At 43.5% G+C, this 15,930-nt stretch overlaps 1 protein-coding gene across 12 annotated transcripts in view; it reads right to left on the reverse strand.

Annotated features, from left to right (window-relative positions):
* The window catches only part of SNTG1 (syntrophin gamma 1), a 449,457-nt gene that overhangs the window by 133,614 nt on the left and 299,913 nt on the right, over positions 1-15,930 (reverse strand). For 10 of the 12 annotated variants that reach the window (XM_085021222.1, XM_085021223.1, XM_085021225.1 and 7 more), the window contains one exon: positions 10,372-10,506. In XM_085021222.1, the coding sequence (XP_084877348.1) occupies positions 10,372-10,506 (135 nt within the window). Of the gene's footprint in view, positions 1-10,371; positions 10,534-15,930 lie in introns of all 12 variants that reach the window. The other 2 variants (XM_085021224.1, XM_085021217.1) reach the window with 1 other exon arrangement.

Consider the following 15,930-nt stretch of genomic DNA (forward strand, 5'->3'; position numbering starts at 1 on the left):
ATAACACAAAATATATAATATAAATATAACACAACTTATCTAATATTATGTAACACAATGGCTAAAATCCAAAATGTTGACAATACCAAATGCTAAGGAGGATTCTTACTGGCAAGAATTCCCAGCCCTTGCTGGTGGGAATTCAGGAGAGTTGTATGGTTCCTACAAAACTAACACGGTCTGAACCTATGATGCAGGAATTGCACTCCTAGGTATTTACTCAGCTAATCTTACATTCATGTTTAGATAAAAGCCACATACAGATGTTTATAGCAACTTCATTCATATCTGCCTAAAACTGAAGTGCCAAAAATGCTGTACATTCACAGAAGGAACAATAAATAAAAGAACAAACACATAAATGAGTAGAAATGAGCTATGCAGTTTCAAAAGGACATGGAGAAAACTCATTGGGAAAGGAGGCATACTCTGATGCCATGAATGACACGATCCGAAGGGTACAGCTAAAGAGACAGTGAGGTGACCACTGGTCACAGGGGCTGGGGAGCAGGAAGAAGCTCAGGGGGTTTACAGGGTGATGATGCCATCTTCATGATGCAACAAGAACAGGTACATGACATTATGCCTTTGCAAAACCCATAGAACTTTAGAGAAAAAGCAGTCTACCCTAATATATCTAAATCTGAAAAAGTCATTTAGGAAGCTCGGGGTCCAAAGAGGGAATGCTTTCTGTGACAAACAACCCAACTGCTCTACACGTGTGTGCTGGCATCTCGCTGAAGAGGGGCGGGCACTGTTGAGTGATCTTGGAGAGGATTGGCATCTGTAAGCCTCTGGCCAAAGGCTGAGGCCAGAGGAACCACTGGGGGACTGAGTTCCCTGGGATAAGCTGTCTGCTGTGGGGGTGTCGAGCACGGCGTTCACGTGGTGTGGGAGCAGTTCTGATACTGCGATCCATGTGGATGAAGTTGACAACAATCTGCACAGTGGGTGGGAGGAAGCCGTTTCTCCCTGTTGGGGTGGAATTTACAGATAAGCAAGGGGAAAAGGCTAGGACCGTCCATGGATAACAGAGGACAGCGGGGAGTCTCAGAACAAACTTCTGTTTCGCTTAATTTGGATAGAGATGGTTACATGTAGACACATGTACAACAGATATGTGAATATGCAAACATCACTGCCTGTCTTACTACAAGCAGGTTAATTCATATGCCTTAACAGCTGCCATTTAAGGTGCACCATTTAGGGGCTTTTAGTTTAGTTACAGAGTCTTGCATTCATAACTGATTGATTCATCGCCACAATTAATTTTAGAACACTTTTATTTTCCAAAATGTAACTCCACAGCCACACTCCCTACCCCTATCCTAACCTTAGGCATCACTAATCCATTCTACCACCATAGATTTGCCTATTATGGACATTTCCCATAAATGAAGTTATACAGTATGTGTCTTTGTGGCTGCCTTCTAGCTATGATGTTTTTAAGGTTCCTCCATGTAGAATGTATCAGTACTTCACTTTTTAAGTTGTCAGGTAACATTCCACTGCATGGGTATACCACATTGTATGTATCCCTTCCTCCACTAATGTAAATTTCGGGGTGTTTATGTGATTTGGCTATTATTGAATCATGCTGCTGCAAACAGCTGTGGGCAAGTTTTTGTGTGGACATCTGTGTTTATTTTTGCCGGGCAGTTCTGAAGCACCTGACCACCAGCAATGTCTGAGGAGTCCAGCTTCTCCACATCTTCAGGACTTCTGACCTTATCTGTCTTTTTTATTATAAACATCCTCATGGAGATGAAGTGTATCTCATTGTGGTTTGACACACACATCTCCTTGATGGCTAATTATTGGCCATTTAGACAACTGCTTTGGAAAAACATCTATTCAAATCCTTTGTTCATTTTTTTATTGCTGATTTTAGTAATGAGTTGTAAGTTTCTGCCTATAAAGTTCCTATTAGTCATTTTTTAGACTATATATGTTGGCAACAAATTGTCTTAATTTCCTTTGTTCTGATAATGTCTTCATTTCCACATGACTCTTCAAAGCTATTTGTGTCATAGGGAAGTCTAGGTACATAGTCCTTTCTCTTGAGCAGCTGAACACAACTAACTGTGCTGCTTCCTTCTGGTTTCCATTGTTTCTGGGGAAAAAATGTACTATCATTTGAATTGTTTTTCCCCATTGCTAAAGCCTTATTTTTTTCTTGTTGCTGTCTTCAGTTTTCAGGATTTGACTGTGATGTATCTTGACATGGGTTTCTTGGGTTTAGCCTTTTGAGATCTGTCCCACTTCTTTAATGTGTAGGTTTATGTCTTTTGCAACATTTTGGGAGTTTTCAGTCATTATTTCTTCAAGCACTGTTTCTGTTCTGACCTCTTTCTCTTTTCTTGGGACTCTGATGAAATAAATATTGGATCTTTTATTATACATGTCTCATGGGTCCCTTATTTTTTTCAGACCAGTCTCTCTCTTTCGTTCAGAAAGTGGAATTTTTATTGTTTTGTCTTCAAGTTAATTGGTTCTTTCCTCTCTTCTCTCCATTCTGTGGGTAAGCCCATCCACCGAGTTTTTATTTCAGTCTAATTTTCAGTTCTACAACTTCCATTTGCTTTTTTGCTGAGACTTTCATTTTTCTCATTTGTTTCAATACTATTTGTAACAAACATGAAACCATTTCATGGCAGCTACCTTCTGATTCTTGTTAGATAATTATAACATCTGTGACATTTCAAGGTTGGCATCTGTTGATTATCTTTTCTCATTCCAGACGAGAATTTCCTTGTTGCTGCTGGTCTCGTTGCAGGTGGCAGCTCCAGCTGCTCCGGGCGCACCCTCCCCAGAGCCAGGCTGTGAGGCATAGAACTGCCTTGTTCATGCTCCCTAAGAGGGCTCCATTGAGGTCTCACTCCCATGTGCTGACTTTCCCTCCCCTATGTTTCTCCAGGGGATGGAAGCAGAAAAACATATTTAAAACATCAAATTTCTCTACCTATGGTACAAAAACTTAAAAAGTCAGCTCCAGTGGAGAATCACATATGTACCAACAGAAATGGTGATTTTGGCCAAAGGTTTTACTGTTTGATCTATTATGCTAAACATATGGGATAGTATTTACACAAATAATATAGACTTTATTTTCACATCATTATTTATTTCATTTCACCTCATTTGTGTGATTCTTCATTTCCAGAATAATGCCAATCTTAGTCTTTCAATCTATATTTAATTTCATGGAAGTATTGCATATTTAATTAAAATAATTTCTACAGAAGCAATATAACCTTCATAAATCTACAATCTTTAGAATACCCCTAGGCTCCTTTTCACTGATACCATATTAGGAATACTTTGGTTTGAAGCAATAATAATGAAACCCCTTTGCAACTAAAAAGCATTGTCTCACTCACAGAACAATTCTTTTGAGGTGAGAAGTTCTGTTTTCTAACTTTACAGGGAAAGATGATTTATCCAGTTTAAACTGCTCATCCAGGATAATCACTCAAAATTTCAAGCAAAATGAAGCAGAGACAGAAATAATATCCAGATCAATAGTCCATTAGCTATTTTAGGAAACAATTATGACCTCACATGAGGTTTTAGGTCTGAGACAAACATGAGTAGATAGTTAGATGGCAGAGGTGGGAAGAAGGGACCCAGCCTTTATCCGTCACCTCCACTTGAGTTCTCACAACAGTGCAGTCACACTCAGGGCTGTCACAGCGAAGTCTGCAAATTAGGAGTTCTCTCTTTCTTGCTCATGGGAACCAAGATTCAGAGAAGTAACTTCACTCCCATGGGGTCACAAAGCTAACAAATGGCAAGGCCGAGACTACAAGCCAGGGCTGCCTGAGTTTAGTGGCAATAGATTTTCTACCATAAAACACACACACATACACACACACACACACTCACACACACGACTGATCTCGCTTCTGACGCTCTTTTCACTCAGATGTATTGAATTCTTTCTCCAAGACAATGCACAATAAAACAATGCATAAGATAAAGCAAAGCAAACAAAAAATAATTCAAAATGTAGCCAAGGAAATAAGAAGGAAAATCTTCACAATGGTCAGAAATGAAGACAAAGTGTCAGCTCATAGGTAAGAAGGTTCTACCTGATCAGTGGCCCAAATCACAACCACCCTGGGCCAGGATGAGAAGGACGGGACAGGGTGACAAGTGGCATTGTGGTATGTGTACCTATGAACGTTTCTACCACCCAAAGGGCTATCATGGAAAACGGGGCCATTGTGAAGCTGACTCTGGATGGAGCATATCACAGCTAATCCTCTTGAAACTTTGCAACCATGAATTGGTGCTCAGGAGGGTTTGAAATGAGATCCCCTCTACCTGTGGGATCTCAAGTCCCAGCAGAGAATTTGGTTTAAAGAATATCTGGGTTGCTAGTATCCTCGGCACCTGGAAAAGCAAATTCAGATGAAAATTCTGTCTTTGTAACGAATTAGAGAGCGAATCCCCACAAAAACACGAGCTTGGGGTGAAAAGTCACAGGAGGAAACAGCACAGTGAGTGAGTCTGGAGCACAAACAAGGGAGGAACAAAGGACCAAAGGACGGGTGAAGGAGGGGCAGATGCTAGCTTCTCCTGAGGCCGCCTCCAGGAAGCTCTGGTTTCACCAGCGGGATGACCAATTGCGTATATTCTCCTGCCAGGAAAACTCAAGGAAGTTGCTTCTTTTTGCTGATTCTAACTTCTAACTACGTCCACCAGCAATCTGCTGGGGAACCAATTACACTGACGCGGATATCTGGTAGTTCTGCTGCACTGGAACTGAATCACTGACATTTTCTTGTCTTTTACCGGTAACGCCTTTGGAACGGTGCCTCCGTGATGAAATATGTCATCCTCTCTTACTGATTTTAGTCTCACTGGCCTTCTGACAATATTTTGCCACCATTTAACATCAGCCTCGGTAAATGTGACTTTCCTTCGGGGCAACGTTGCAGGAGGTGGTGTCACTGGAACAGTCACAGCTCCCCCGATGCAGGGGTGGGTCGCCCAGGAGAAGGACAGGGACTGGGTGTTTGATGTCTGTACAGGGAGGATGACTGCTGCCTTTCATGTTACCTGAAGCTTCCACTTATCCACCCGACTCGGGCCACGTATCATCTGATCAGCAGACACTGTACGACCTGCACCCGAAGCCTGCGGTCATCGCTGTTTCCATGTTGTTGCTGTTTGCAAATTATTACAGACAGAGCGGGGCTCCTCTGATATGAACTCAATGCTAAAACTTCGCTGTGTAATCTCTGAAGAAATCATGGAATGTTCCTAAAAAGCAGCCAATACAAAGCACTAGAACAAAAAATCCAGCCTGTGGTGGCAGGGCTCATAGCAAGTGCTCTGCTCTGGAGTCTGGGTTTTACCTTTCTTGCTGTCACTGATACGTGACAATGTTTCCAAACTTTTCCAGATGACATATGATGAGAATAAGTGCTGGATGTGCAAAATATGACAAAGTGTCTTTCCCGCTCACACTGGGCCTCAGTCCTCCCGTCAACCCAAGGTTGCCTCAGCAGGAAGTGGTGGCTTTGGCCTGAGCCATGTGAGGGGGGGTGACTGGAGCCACTTTCATTACTGAGCCCTTCCTGCTGGTGTCCCAGGAGCTCAGCGCCACTTTTGCTGGCTCCTACAGCTCACGGGGCTGTGGTGTGTCCTCAGCCATGACTGTCTTCATCTTTCTTCTCCTCTGCTGTCCCCTTGCATGCATCTGATGCTCCTTGTCCTTGTCCCACAGCCTGGGATATTATGTTCTGTTTTGTTCGGTCTTTGGTCTTTCTGGTCGGAGGTTTCGATGTTTCTACTGAGACCCTCCTCGGTCGTGCCCAGTCTCTATGATCCGCTCCAAGGGGCTTCTCTTCTGTCACACAGTCTGATCTCCAGCACTGCTTTCCAGCTTGTTCTCAGCATTTCAATCTCTCTGCTCAACCTGCCCATCTGTTCCTGCCCGCTGCCTGCTTTACCCATCAAGGCCTTAGTGTCTGCATCATAGTTATTTTAAATTACTGCTCTGACAACCAGGTCTGCCTGACATGTCTGTTTCCAATGCCGGTTTTGTCTCTTCAGCTTGTGTTTTTTGCCATCCTGGATCCCCCTGTAATTTACCCATTGATACAAGCCAGGCTCCTGGTACTGGGGTAGGGAACCGCGGTACCTGGGCCGTTAGGAACCTGGTGCCGAGGTGATGGGGGCAGAGCGTTCTGTGCCCTGGGGTGAGGCCTCGGCCCTGCTGAGCCTGAGCCTCTGGACTGTGGACGGCACAGGTGCTTCTCAGTGGAGACAGGACGCCAGGGCTGGGAAGTGCCCAGAGGTCAGGGAGAGCCTGGTCATCACACGCCAGGCTGGGCTCAGGTTCACTAGTCTCCGCCTTGTTAATAAGACCCGTTCCTTCTCCCCTCCACCTGCTGGAAGCGCAGTGGGATTTTGCTCCCCTTTTCACTGTGGGAAGCCGCCGGGTCCTGGAGTAGATGCCACAGTTTTGGGGCTCCCATGACCGGATCCCCGGGGTTCCTACTCATCTTTCTGGAGCCTCTGGTTTGCCCTACGTCCTCCCAGGTCTCAGGGGCACAGGAAGAGTGGAGGATTTTCCAGCTGCTCAGCCTTTTACTTGTCATGAGGAAGGGCTGGTGACTTCTAAAAGCACCATAAATACAATGTCCCTAATTCGTTTTTATTGAAAAGACTAAATGAGTAGAAATCCATTTTGTGAATATGCCAAAATTCATTTATCAGTTCACAGCTTGGTCATGGCGATGCATATACCTGCAAGTCTTTTTGTGAACATTTATTTCCACTTCTCTTGGGTAAATCCAAGGATCTTTGGGTTTAGAATGGACTCGGTTTTATACCTTGACAGGAAACTTTGCCTAATAGTTTCTAAAGGTGGTACTTTGTGGATAATCCAATGCCGGAGATTTCTAAGTGAACCATCTTTGCCAAGAGTCTTTTGTAAGCTATTGTAAAGAGTGTAAAATTGTATATGTGATTTTAATCTTTTCTGCAATTCCTTGACGACTGATGATTAGAACACTTTCCATGCTTTTCTCAGCCATTTGCATATTTCACCTTATGAAGTCTAAGTCTTTCACCTACTTGATTTTTAACTGAGTTGCTTGTATCTTTTTTTGACTCGTGAAAGGTCCTTATACATTCTGGAAATAGGTCCTGTGTCCGCTTAGAGAATATTTCCTCCTACTCTGCGGTTTGCCTTTTTCTTTTCTTTCTTTCTTTCTTTCCTTTTTTTATTGATGAAAAGTTAATTTATTGAGAGAGACACACACTCCATAGACAGAGTGCAGACCATCTCAGAAAGCAAGAGGCCACCTTTTGGTTTTCCAATTTTTAATTTAATGAAGTTAGCATTCTTATATTCTTTTCAATTTTTTTAGTATTGTTTTGTTCTAAGAAATCTTTTTCTATCCCTGAATACAAAACTGTTTTTCGCTTACTTGTTTCAGTTTTAAACTTTAGTGCTGGATCAGTCCCAAAATATCTGCAATTAGTAAGACATAGGGGTCAGGCGTAATTTTTCTATTCCATATATGTATTTAGTTGTTCTATTTATTGAGAAGATGTTTATTCTTCTTTGAACCGATCTGACAGCATTTCAAAGAACAGTGACTGGAGACATCAGGCAGGTGGGTGTTGGGGAGGAAGTATCAGGAACCCGCCTTCCCACCTCAGAACTGCGGCACAGGGACGGAGAAGTGACGAATCTCCTATGAGGATGGCAACAGTCAGAAGAAGGCGTGGCTGGTAAATCCCAGTTAATGTAGGTCCACTCTGTTCTTAGAATGGAAGCACCACCAGCAAGGGACCGGCGGCCGTGTTCCTGTTCCTGGAAAAGCTTCATGTGACTTAGGGGAGACCCTCTACTCCAGATATCAGGGATCTGAGCTCTGGTCACTGATTCTGCTCAAGCTGGCAGAGATTCAGGGTGGGGGGTTGTGCCATCACTGCAACCCCCAGCCCCGGCTGAGGAGACCCTGGTTAGAGAGCCAGAGCTTCCATCACCTTCATTTCCCCTCTCCTGTCCCTCTTTTGTAAGCCAGACATTTGAGCACTAGGATATTTTTTGTTTTTTTTCTAAAAACAAAAACAAAAACAAAACCCTGTATATATGGGGAAATTTAGGAAGTCACAGTGCATGGCCAGATGGAAGGACCCAAGAAGACTCAGGCAGACCCCGCAAGCTGACCCCTGCACAGACACAGCCTAGGGAGTAAAGACAAGGAGGCAGCAAACCCAGCAAAAGGGAGGTCATTTAACCCCTGAGTTCCTACATCACTCGAGTCAGATGTCCAGCTATCTCGAGGCACATAGCAGCAAGAAAGGTCAGATGTCTAGCTGCCATGAGGCACATATACAAGCAGGAAAGGACATCCATTTAAGGCCAGCAGTCCTCAAGAGCACATGGGACATTCGAGGCCACACAGATCTCAGTAGATTTTAAAAGATATCAGGCAAAGCATCTTCTCTGACCACAACGGGATAAAGTTAGAAATCACTAACATAAGGAAAAGTGAAAATTTGCAAAGTTGTGAAAATTAACATTTTAAAGGGATCAGTGGGTCAGAGAAGAAATCACATGAGAAAGTAGAAAATAAAGATGCACGAAAAGGAAAGTGCTGCATGCTCAAACCCACGCCGTCCGTCCAGGGAAGCAGGGCTAAGGGGGCAGCTCTAGCCGTAAAAGTTCACATTAAAACAGAAGATCTCATCCCAGCTTTCTTTTCAAAAGAGAAATTAGCTTCTATGTGTATTAGCTACTTTGGCTACAGAATTTAAAACAAGTAACATTATTTCAGTGTTGAAATACTGGATTTTACAAATTATGATTTTTTACTACTGATCTAGGACTCGTGTGATGTACTCATCCCAGAGAGTTACATGAATTGCTTCTCTTCAGGAAAAAGAGAGCGAAAGAAAGAGAGAAATGGACCACTATTCTTTTATTACCTTAACGAAAGAAAGGGCAAAGCCCAGGGGAACAATTTAATCAGTCCTGACAGCCAGACCCATGATTCAGGATGATTTAAATGGTCTGTGACAAAAGAATAGTGAACAGTCTGCAAAATGTCCATTATCTTTACTTAGTAGGGGCCTATCGATTTGGGCCTGGTGTGACTCCCACAGGACGTGAGTGAGAAGTGAGGTGGAAACTCAAGTTCAGCATTATTTGCCCCCACAAAATGCTCCCAAATAAGTCAGTTAAGAAGCCACAAATTAAATCTTCCTGCTTAGTCGCTAGCAAACTCCGGGGCGCGGGCTGCCTGGCAGGTGCTGTAATTTTCTTCCGGCATCACACGTGACAGCACTGTTAAGATGACGACTTTAATGTTATTACACAATGAATGGAAAACTCTCAAACTGGTCCTGTTCTATGATGCAACTGTTTTGTCAGAGACAATTTAATTTCATCTATTGAAAAAGAGACAACAGGCCCCACATGGGATCCTCTGCACTGAGCCCAGGTCCCTAGAGCTAAACTTGCTAAACTCGTTGCAGTTGCAGCCTCTTCTGGGACTGCGACCTAGGATTCTTGGCTCAGCTCTGCCGCCCCCTCCCCGCCCCCCACAGAGTGACCTTCCTGAAACAAGTCACTGTTTGCTAATATTTCCTCTTCCCCCTTAAACCTTCCCTTGCCACAGTGGATGGAGCTCTTTTCTTTGTGCCAGTCGGGATGCTGCCCAGTTCCTGAATCACCGCCGAGCGCTAATTAGATGCTCATGTGGGCGCCGCTGAAAGGGCTGGTGTTTAACACACCTAGGAGCGCCTGGTGGAGCTGCACGCAGAACTGGCCAGAGGACCTCGAGCCTGGGGAGCACTTGCGGCTCCTTCAGAGACTGATGAGCAGCAGGTCCTATGTCAGCCACCTAGAGCCCAGGACAGCTTGTCCCACACCTGGCATGACTGTGTGGGGAGGCATGGAATTAGTCACGCCCAGTCCCCAGGAGAAGGCTTGACGCTGACTTCAGGGACCATGACCTGAAGCCTCCTGCTTCCCTGAGCTCCACCTGGGCACCACGGCTGAAGGCTCAGAGTGACTCGAGATGAGAGCAGGGCAGGCAAACTGCTCTCACTTAGTCCTCAGTGTGGGAGGGTAGAGCCCACTCTCTCCTGATCAAAAATACAAGTATCATTCCTGTTATATATGACAACTCAGAGCTGAGACTCAAGAGCTGGAGCTGGGCCCGCATGGCCAGCTCTGGACCCAAGTCCAAGCCCTTGGACAAGAACGCTGCTTGCTAATGCTGTAAACAAAAACCACTGGTTCTGAAAGTAAGCGAAAAATACTAAGAATTTTCGGTGAAGGAATACTGTTACCAACAAAAAACAAAACCAGAAACTTCAAGGGAAGGAAAAGCTACTTACACCAGAATAGAAAGGCTCACCAGACACGCAAATCACATCCTGTTCCTGGATCATCAGGAGGTCCTTGGCCAGGTGCAGCCGCACTTTGAAGGGCTCCTGGGCGCCATCCTGCAGCAAGCAAATCCCCGTCTTCGTCTGCAGACAAAGGGGCAGAGAAAAGACCTGCACTTGGTTTACGGATTATAATCTTGTGGCCTATTTGTAGCAGAACATGATGAATAACATCTGAAAGCTGGGGACATGCGCTCTCGTGGGTCTGAAACAATACAGGTGCAGAGGAAGTATAACCATGTCACATCAAGTAGACAGTGGAGATCATGTCAGCAAATCCCCACGAGGATTTGGAAAGGAAGGCTTATACCTTATATACTCTATTTGAAAAAAAAAAATAAATTTTTTGTTTTATACTTACAATCTAAAGAAAAGTTTTGTAAGGTTTTATTGAGATACAATTTGTATTGTACACAATTCAACCCCTTAAGGTGTTCAGCTCAGTGTGTTTTAGTGCAGCAGTGGCACACGACCATTGCTATAGCCACCACTGACGGTTGGATTCCCCCGAAAGAAACCTAATACCCCCTCCCCTCCCCGGTCTCAGGGGACCACATGTCTCCTTTCTGGGGTTCTCCTAGAGTTTTAAGCCTATGAATATCTTCGCTTTCCTTCCCCACCCTCACTGTTTGGTCGCCTGGGTCCCCAGCACACATCCCCTAGTGCAGACGAGGAGACGGGGAGCAAGAGCTGGCACAAACTGCCTGAATTCACACAATCAAAGGCAGAGCCTGACTTAAGACCCAAGATTCTGGATTCCTATTCCACTGTTTTGGCTTCACACATTTTGGGAATTGTGAAAACAGCCTGTGAATATCTCCAAGCTTGTCCTATGTGGCTTTCAACCAGCACCTTCGTGATCACAGAGGAAGCCCCCTGCCACCCGTCTTGCCCCCGAAGCTCATCAGTGTTGTGACATTCACCAGATACACCGACAGAGTCTCCCTGGCAAGGGCACTATATGGGCCCATGGACCAGAAGGCAAAGAGAAGTTCTTTTGAACAGGATGTAATCTCTGGCTGTAACCCTGCACCGAAAAGTCAACAAAAACAATGACTACCTTGGAAATTATATTTTCACTTAATAATTACTGAGCCATCTAAATTTGGATAAAGGGAGAAGTATATAGAAATACATTTTATCCTCACTATTTAATGGGCACAAAATCCCAGGCAAATTATAGGAGACTTTCTCTTGCAATATGAATTACATGTGGATTGCTAGGGGGTTGTTCCCTTAAAAGAACGTTCCATCAGGTTGATGAGAACATACTTAGATACTGCAGTATCCAGAGATGTACTCTGTAAACTGCTTTATCCCATGTGGGAACATGTACCATTACACCCTCTATTGCATCCGCTGCTAAATTAGTCTCTAATTATTTTGTCAGTGTTAGAATATCTTTTAAGGAGAATCAAGGAGCCTGATGGTGTTTCTTCCTTCTCAGTGAGGCCGCACATATGGCAGGCGCCCCCTAAACTCTGCCCGTTAATCTCTCCTCGAATAAGACTGAAAGGCATACTCTAGAACACAGAAGTATTTCAGCAAAAGCAAATTATATTTTCCATAATACAGGACACGTTTTTACGTGGAAAAGTCTCTCATGCTCATGGTGTGATGCTGGCCAGTGGCCACCCCCAGACTTTCTGAGATGCGCTGGGAAGAGGGCAGGAAATGACATCCATGCCAAGTCAACATAAGTGCACACGCTTTCTGATCTTTCGATGTACGGAACGTTCTGCGCCATCCCCCCAGAAGTGTGAGGGAATAGCTGGCAATCGCAAATAATGCTCCATCTCAACTTGAGGATGAGAGAAGGGCTCTTCCCTGAGAGCCCATAAATACGTTATTAGAACACATCAAAGAAACAAAGGATGGTCCAGGGAAAGTCTGAGGAGCTAGAACACAGCGATGAGGCTTTTCTCATTACATCCCTGCTATGGTGGTCACAGCCCCACTCACTTGAGTAATATGTGAAATGTCCCCTAATTATTAGATGGTTGTTTGGAAGCAGAGCACAGGCTTGGAGGCTGTGCTTGGGTCCTCAGAGGACATGAGTGGAGGAAAATAAAGAATGAGGCCACTTTCTGTTAGAATGAAATGGACACCAGTCAATAACTGTGTGGAGAAAACTGCAAACAGATAATACGATTAACAAAAAATTGACTTTAAAATACGTTTCCCAGGGGTTGCATATGTGACATTTATTCTGTTATGAAAATTAAGCTTATGAACATAAAAATACATCACAAATTTTGGATCAACTTTGGAAATATTGTTGTGTAATATTAATAGAGTTAGACATGAATTTGACCATACTCTCTGGCCTCAGAGTATTCCCACTTATAAATATACATATATATATATATTTTGGCTTTTTAGGGCCAAACTCGTGGCATATGGAGGTTCCCAGGCTAGGTATCTAATCAGAGCTATAGCTGCCAGGCTATGCCATAGCCACAGCAACACCAGATCCGAGCTGCGTCTGCGACCTACACCACAGCTCACGGCAATGCCTGATCCTTAACCTACTGAATGAGGCCAGGGATTGAACTTGCAACCTCATGGTTCCTAGTTGGATTCGTTTCCGCTGCGCCACAACGGGAACTCCAAAACTACACACGTTTAAATAAAGTGCAATATGATATTTGATTGCTTGATACAGAGCAACATGGAGAAAGGGACTGAATATTCATGAGGGAAGGGGTGTTAACAGAGAAATGGGTGCCTTGTCTTGAAAAAAAGAAGGAAAGAATAATTAAAGAAGGCAAGTTACTTTATCCAAAAGGGAATAAATGTGAGTAAGGTTTTGGAGGCATGAGGATGCTTGGTCCCTTGATGCCAGAGACAGGACAGAGAACGCAGCCCGGCTGAACCTGGGCCTGGGCAGAGGTCAGGGCGGAAATGACAGGAGAGGCCCCGTATGACGTGCCTGCTGTGTGAACGTAGAGGGGTTGAGCTGTGAAACAGTATATTCAGAGCTGGGTTTTATTCACATATTTCCCGCAGCAGAGAAGATGGACTGGGATTGGGAGAGCGAGAACACAGGTGTTGTTGACAGAAACATAAACCTTGAGCAGGGAAGCTGGGGGCTGGAAAAACTGCTTTAGACCCAGAGCTGCTACAGTGGGTGGAAAAATCCACTTCAAGCACCTGCTGAATCAGAGCAGTGCTGCCGGTCTGGCACCATCGTATCATCACTGTGAAATGCCGTCACGCAGTTCATTTACTGCATAGAGCTTGCCATGCACCCACAAGTATTAATTCACTGCACTCCCTGATAACCCAGCATGGCTGTTCCAGGGGTGGGATGGAAGCAGAGGCTCGGAGGTGAGTAGGAGCTGGGATCTGAACTGGGGCTGCCAGCTCTGGGGTCTATGCTCTTAGCCGCTGGCCCTGGTTTCCCTCATGCAGAGATTCTTGGAAGAAGGTTGATCCCATGCCCTTACCCCCAGGGATGGCTCCAGGTATGAATGGGGCAGGATGCTGAGAGCAGTCCTGGAGCAACACAGCTGGCAACAGCCCTGAGTCTTTACAGCTCTGTGGATCCAGGTTGCTGATCATCAGCCCCACATTTTAGTATAAACTTAAGGTCTGCACCCATCTTCTTTATTAACAAAAGTCATTTGTCTTCAAACTTTTTTAACTGTGAATGCATTACACGAATGAAGAAATGCATTGCTATATATAATGTACAAATATATTATGCAAATTATACAACACACATAAAACTTGAAAATGATATAGAAGCAAAAGCTGTTTTCTTGTCCCTGATGGACAGTCCTACATTGCAGCTGGACTTTACAAACCCACATTGAAGACTCTTTGCTTAGAGAAATATTAAAAGGCAATCCCTCTTAATTACTCAAAAGTCAACACTATCAAACATGTAGTTATTGACTCGTTCTCTGTCAATCAATGAAATGTGTTCCCGAATTTACATGGCTCTACTCTTTGTTTTAAAAACAAACTTCACATGTAAATGTATTAAGAATATATGCTTAGCTTAAACCAAGAACTTTTGGAAATTAAAAAAATAGACTATAACTTATTTTCTACTTCAAAGTTACGACCCCTTTAGTTTAGGTTCCAGTCTTTAAAAGAACACAAACTGTGTTTTCATGAAACTTGAAAATCTATTTTCCTTTAACCTTGAAAGGTAGGATTTGCAGTATCACATCTAAACCTGCAAACTGCAAGAAACTAAGCAGAGATCATCATGTGTGTGGCTGATCGCTGCACAGGAATCCTTGTTTGTCTGAATTTTTTTTTTCTTTCTTTTTTTTTTTTTTTTTTGCCAAATAGATCTTAGCTCGTTGTGTGAGCCTGTAGTTGTGAGTGACACGCGGCTCCTTACGCGGCACCGTCTGGCAGCATCATTGCTCTAAGTCCCTTTCACAGGAGATGCTTCAAACTGCATTTATGCCTTTTCCCTTCCCTGCTGGGCTGGCCTCCTTCTCAGCTAAATTCCAGCCACTCAGCCTCCAGAGACCCTTTCCAGGCAAAGATGAGTCCTAAATGTTTGGAACTCAGGCCTTTCATTGAATAAATACACTCGCCTAACAGGTAATCAGTATTGTATTTAGGCGCCACATCCAGTGACTTCAACATTTAGTTCCATATCACATCATTTGCCTTCACCTTATCTATTGCTATCTCAAGCAAATCTTGGTAAGTTTTTATTTAAGTTGTTACTGTTATTATAGTAAGTCATTAATATAATGTAACAGGCATTATAAGTTAATGTCCTTCATCATTAAGGATTATTCATCTATAGGCCCTGGGACAGTCTTTTATTCATTGTAAGCTTTCTTTCAATAGGTGTTGATTAACTCATGGTCACAGATTATGAGAGACTAAATTAAATGCGTATTAAGTTACTAAACATATGTTATAGAGAAATATGTATTTTCATAGTGAACACAGAGATGAAGACTGCACCTCAAGGAATGCAGATGTGAGAGTGAAACATGGGAAAAACCTGGACTGAAGGCAGAAACCGGCGTGTTGGAACATGTAGTTCTTTTGGCGACACGTCGAGAAGCAGAGAAATCTGTGCTATGCCTGGCTACACAGACCCTTTTTCTATGTTGTGGGTTTTGCCTTTGTCCCAGCTGTATTCTCTCTCTTCATGTTTGCCTCTTGTCAGACTTTTAAATCCCAGGTCCTTAAAATAATTATAACTTTTTCTTTTTAAGAGTAGAATTTTTAAACAATAAATAATACCTCTCTTTTTTTAAGTCTGCCTTGGATAATTAAGGTGTTGAAATGAAACTTATCCAGCCATACTTCCAGTCCTTTACAAAAAATAGACTTCCTGTCATCCACATGGTAATATTCTAGCTAGATCTGTCTGATAGACACGGATATCAGATTTTCATCTTTAGTAGCTTATTAGCAGTCAAGAGAAAGGTTTTATTTAACATGTCTTTGACTTTGATATAATTTCCAGCAATGCAGTACCTTAGAAAGAGGCCCAAACTTAGACTCAGGCATTCCAAGCTACGA

This window comes from Sus scrofa, chromosome 4, assembly GCF_054392235.1.
Source record: "Sus scrofa isolate SSC_HxYL_T2T_F1_AM1 chromosome 4, Sscrofa_HxYL_maternal_Yorkshire_Landrace_v2.0, whole genome shotgun sequence".
Taxonomy (NCBI): Eukaryota; Metazoa; Chordata; class Mammalia; order Artiodactyla; family Suidae; genus Sus; species Sus scrofa.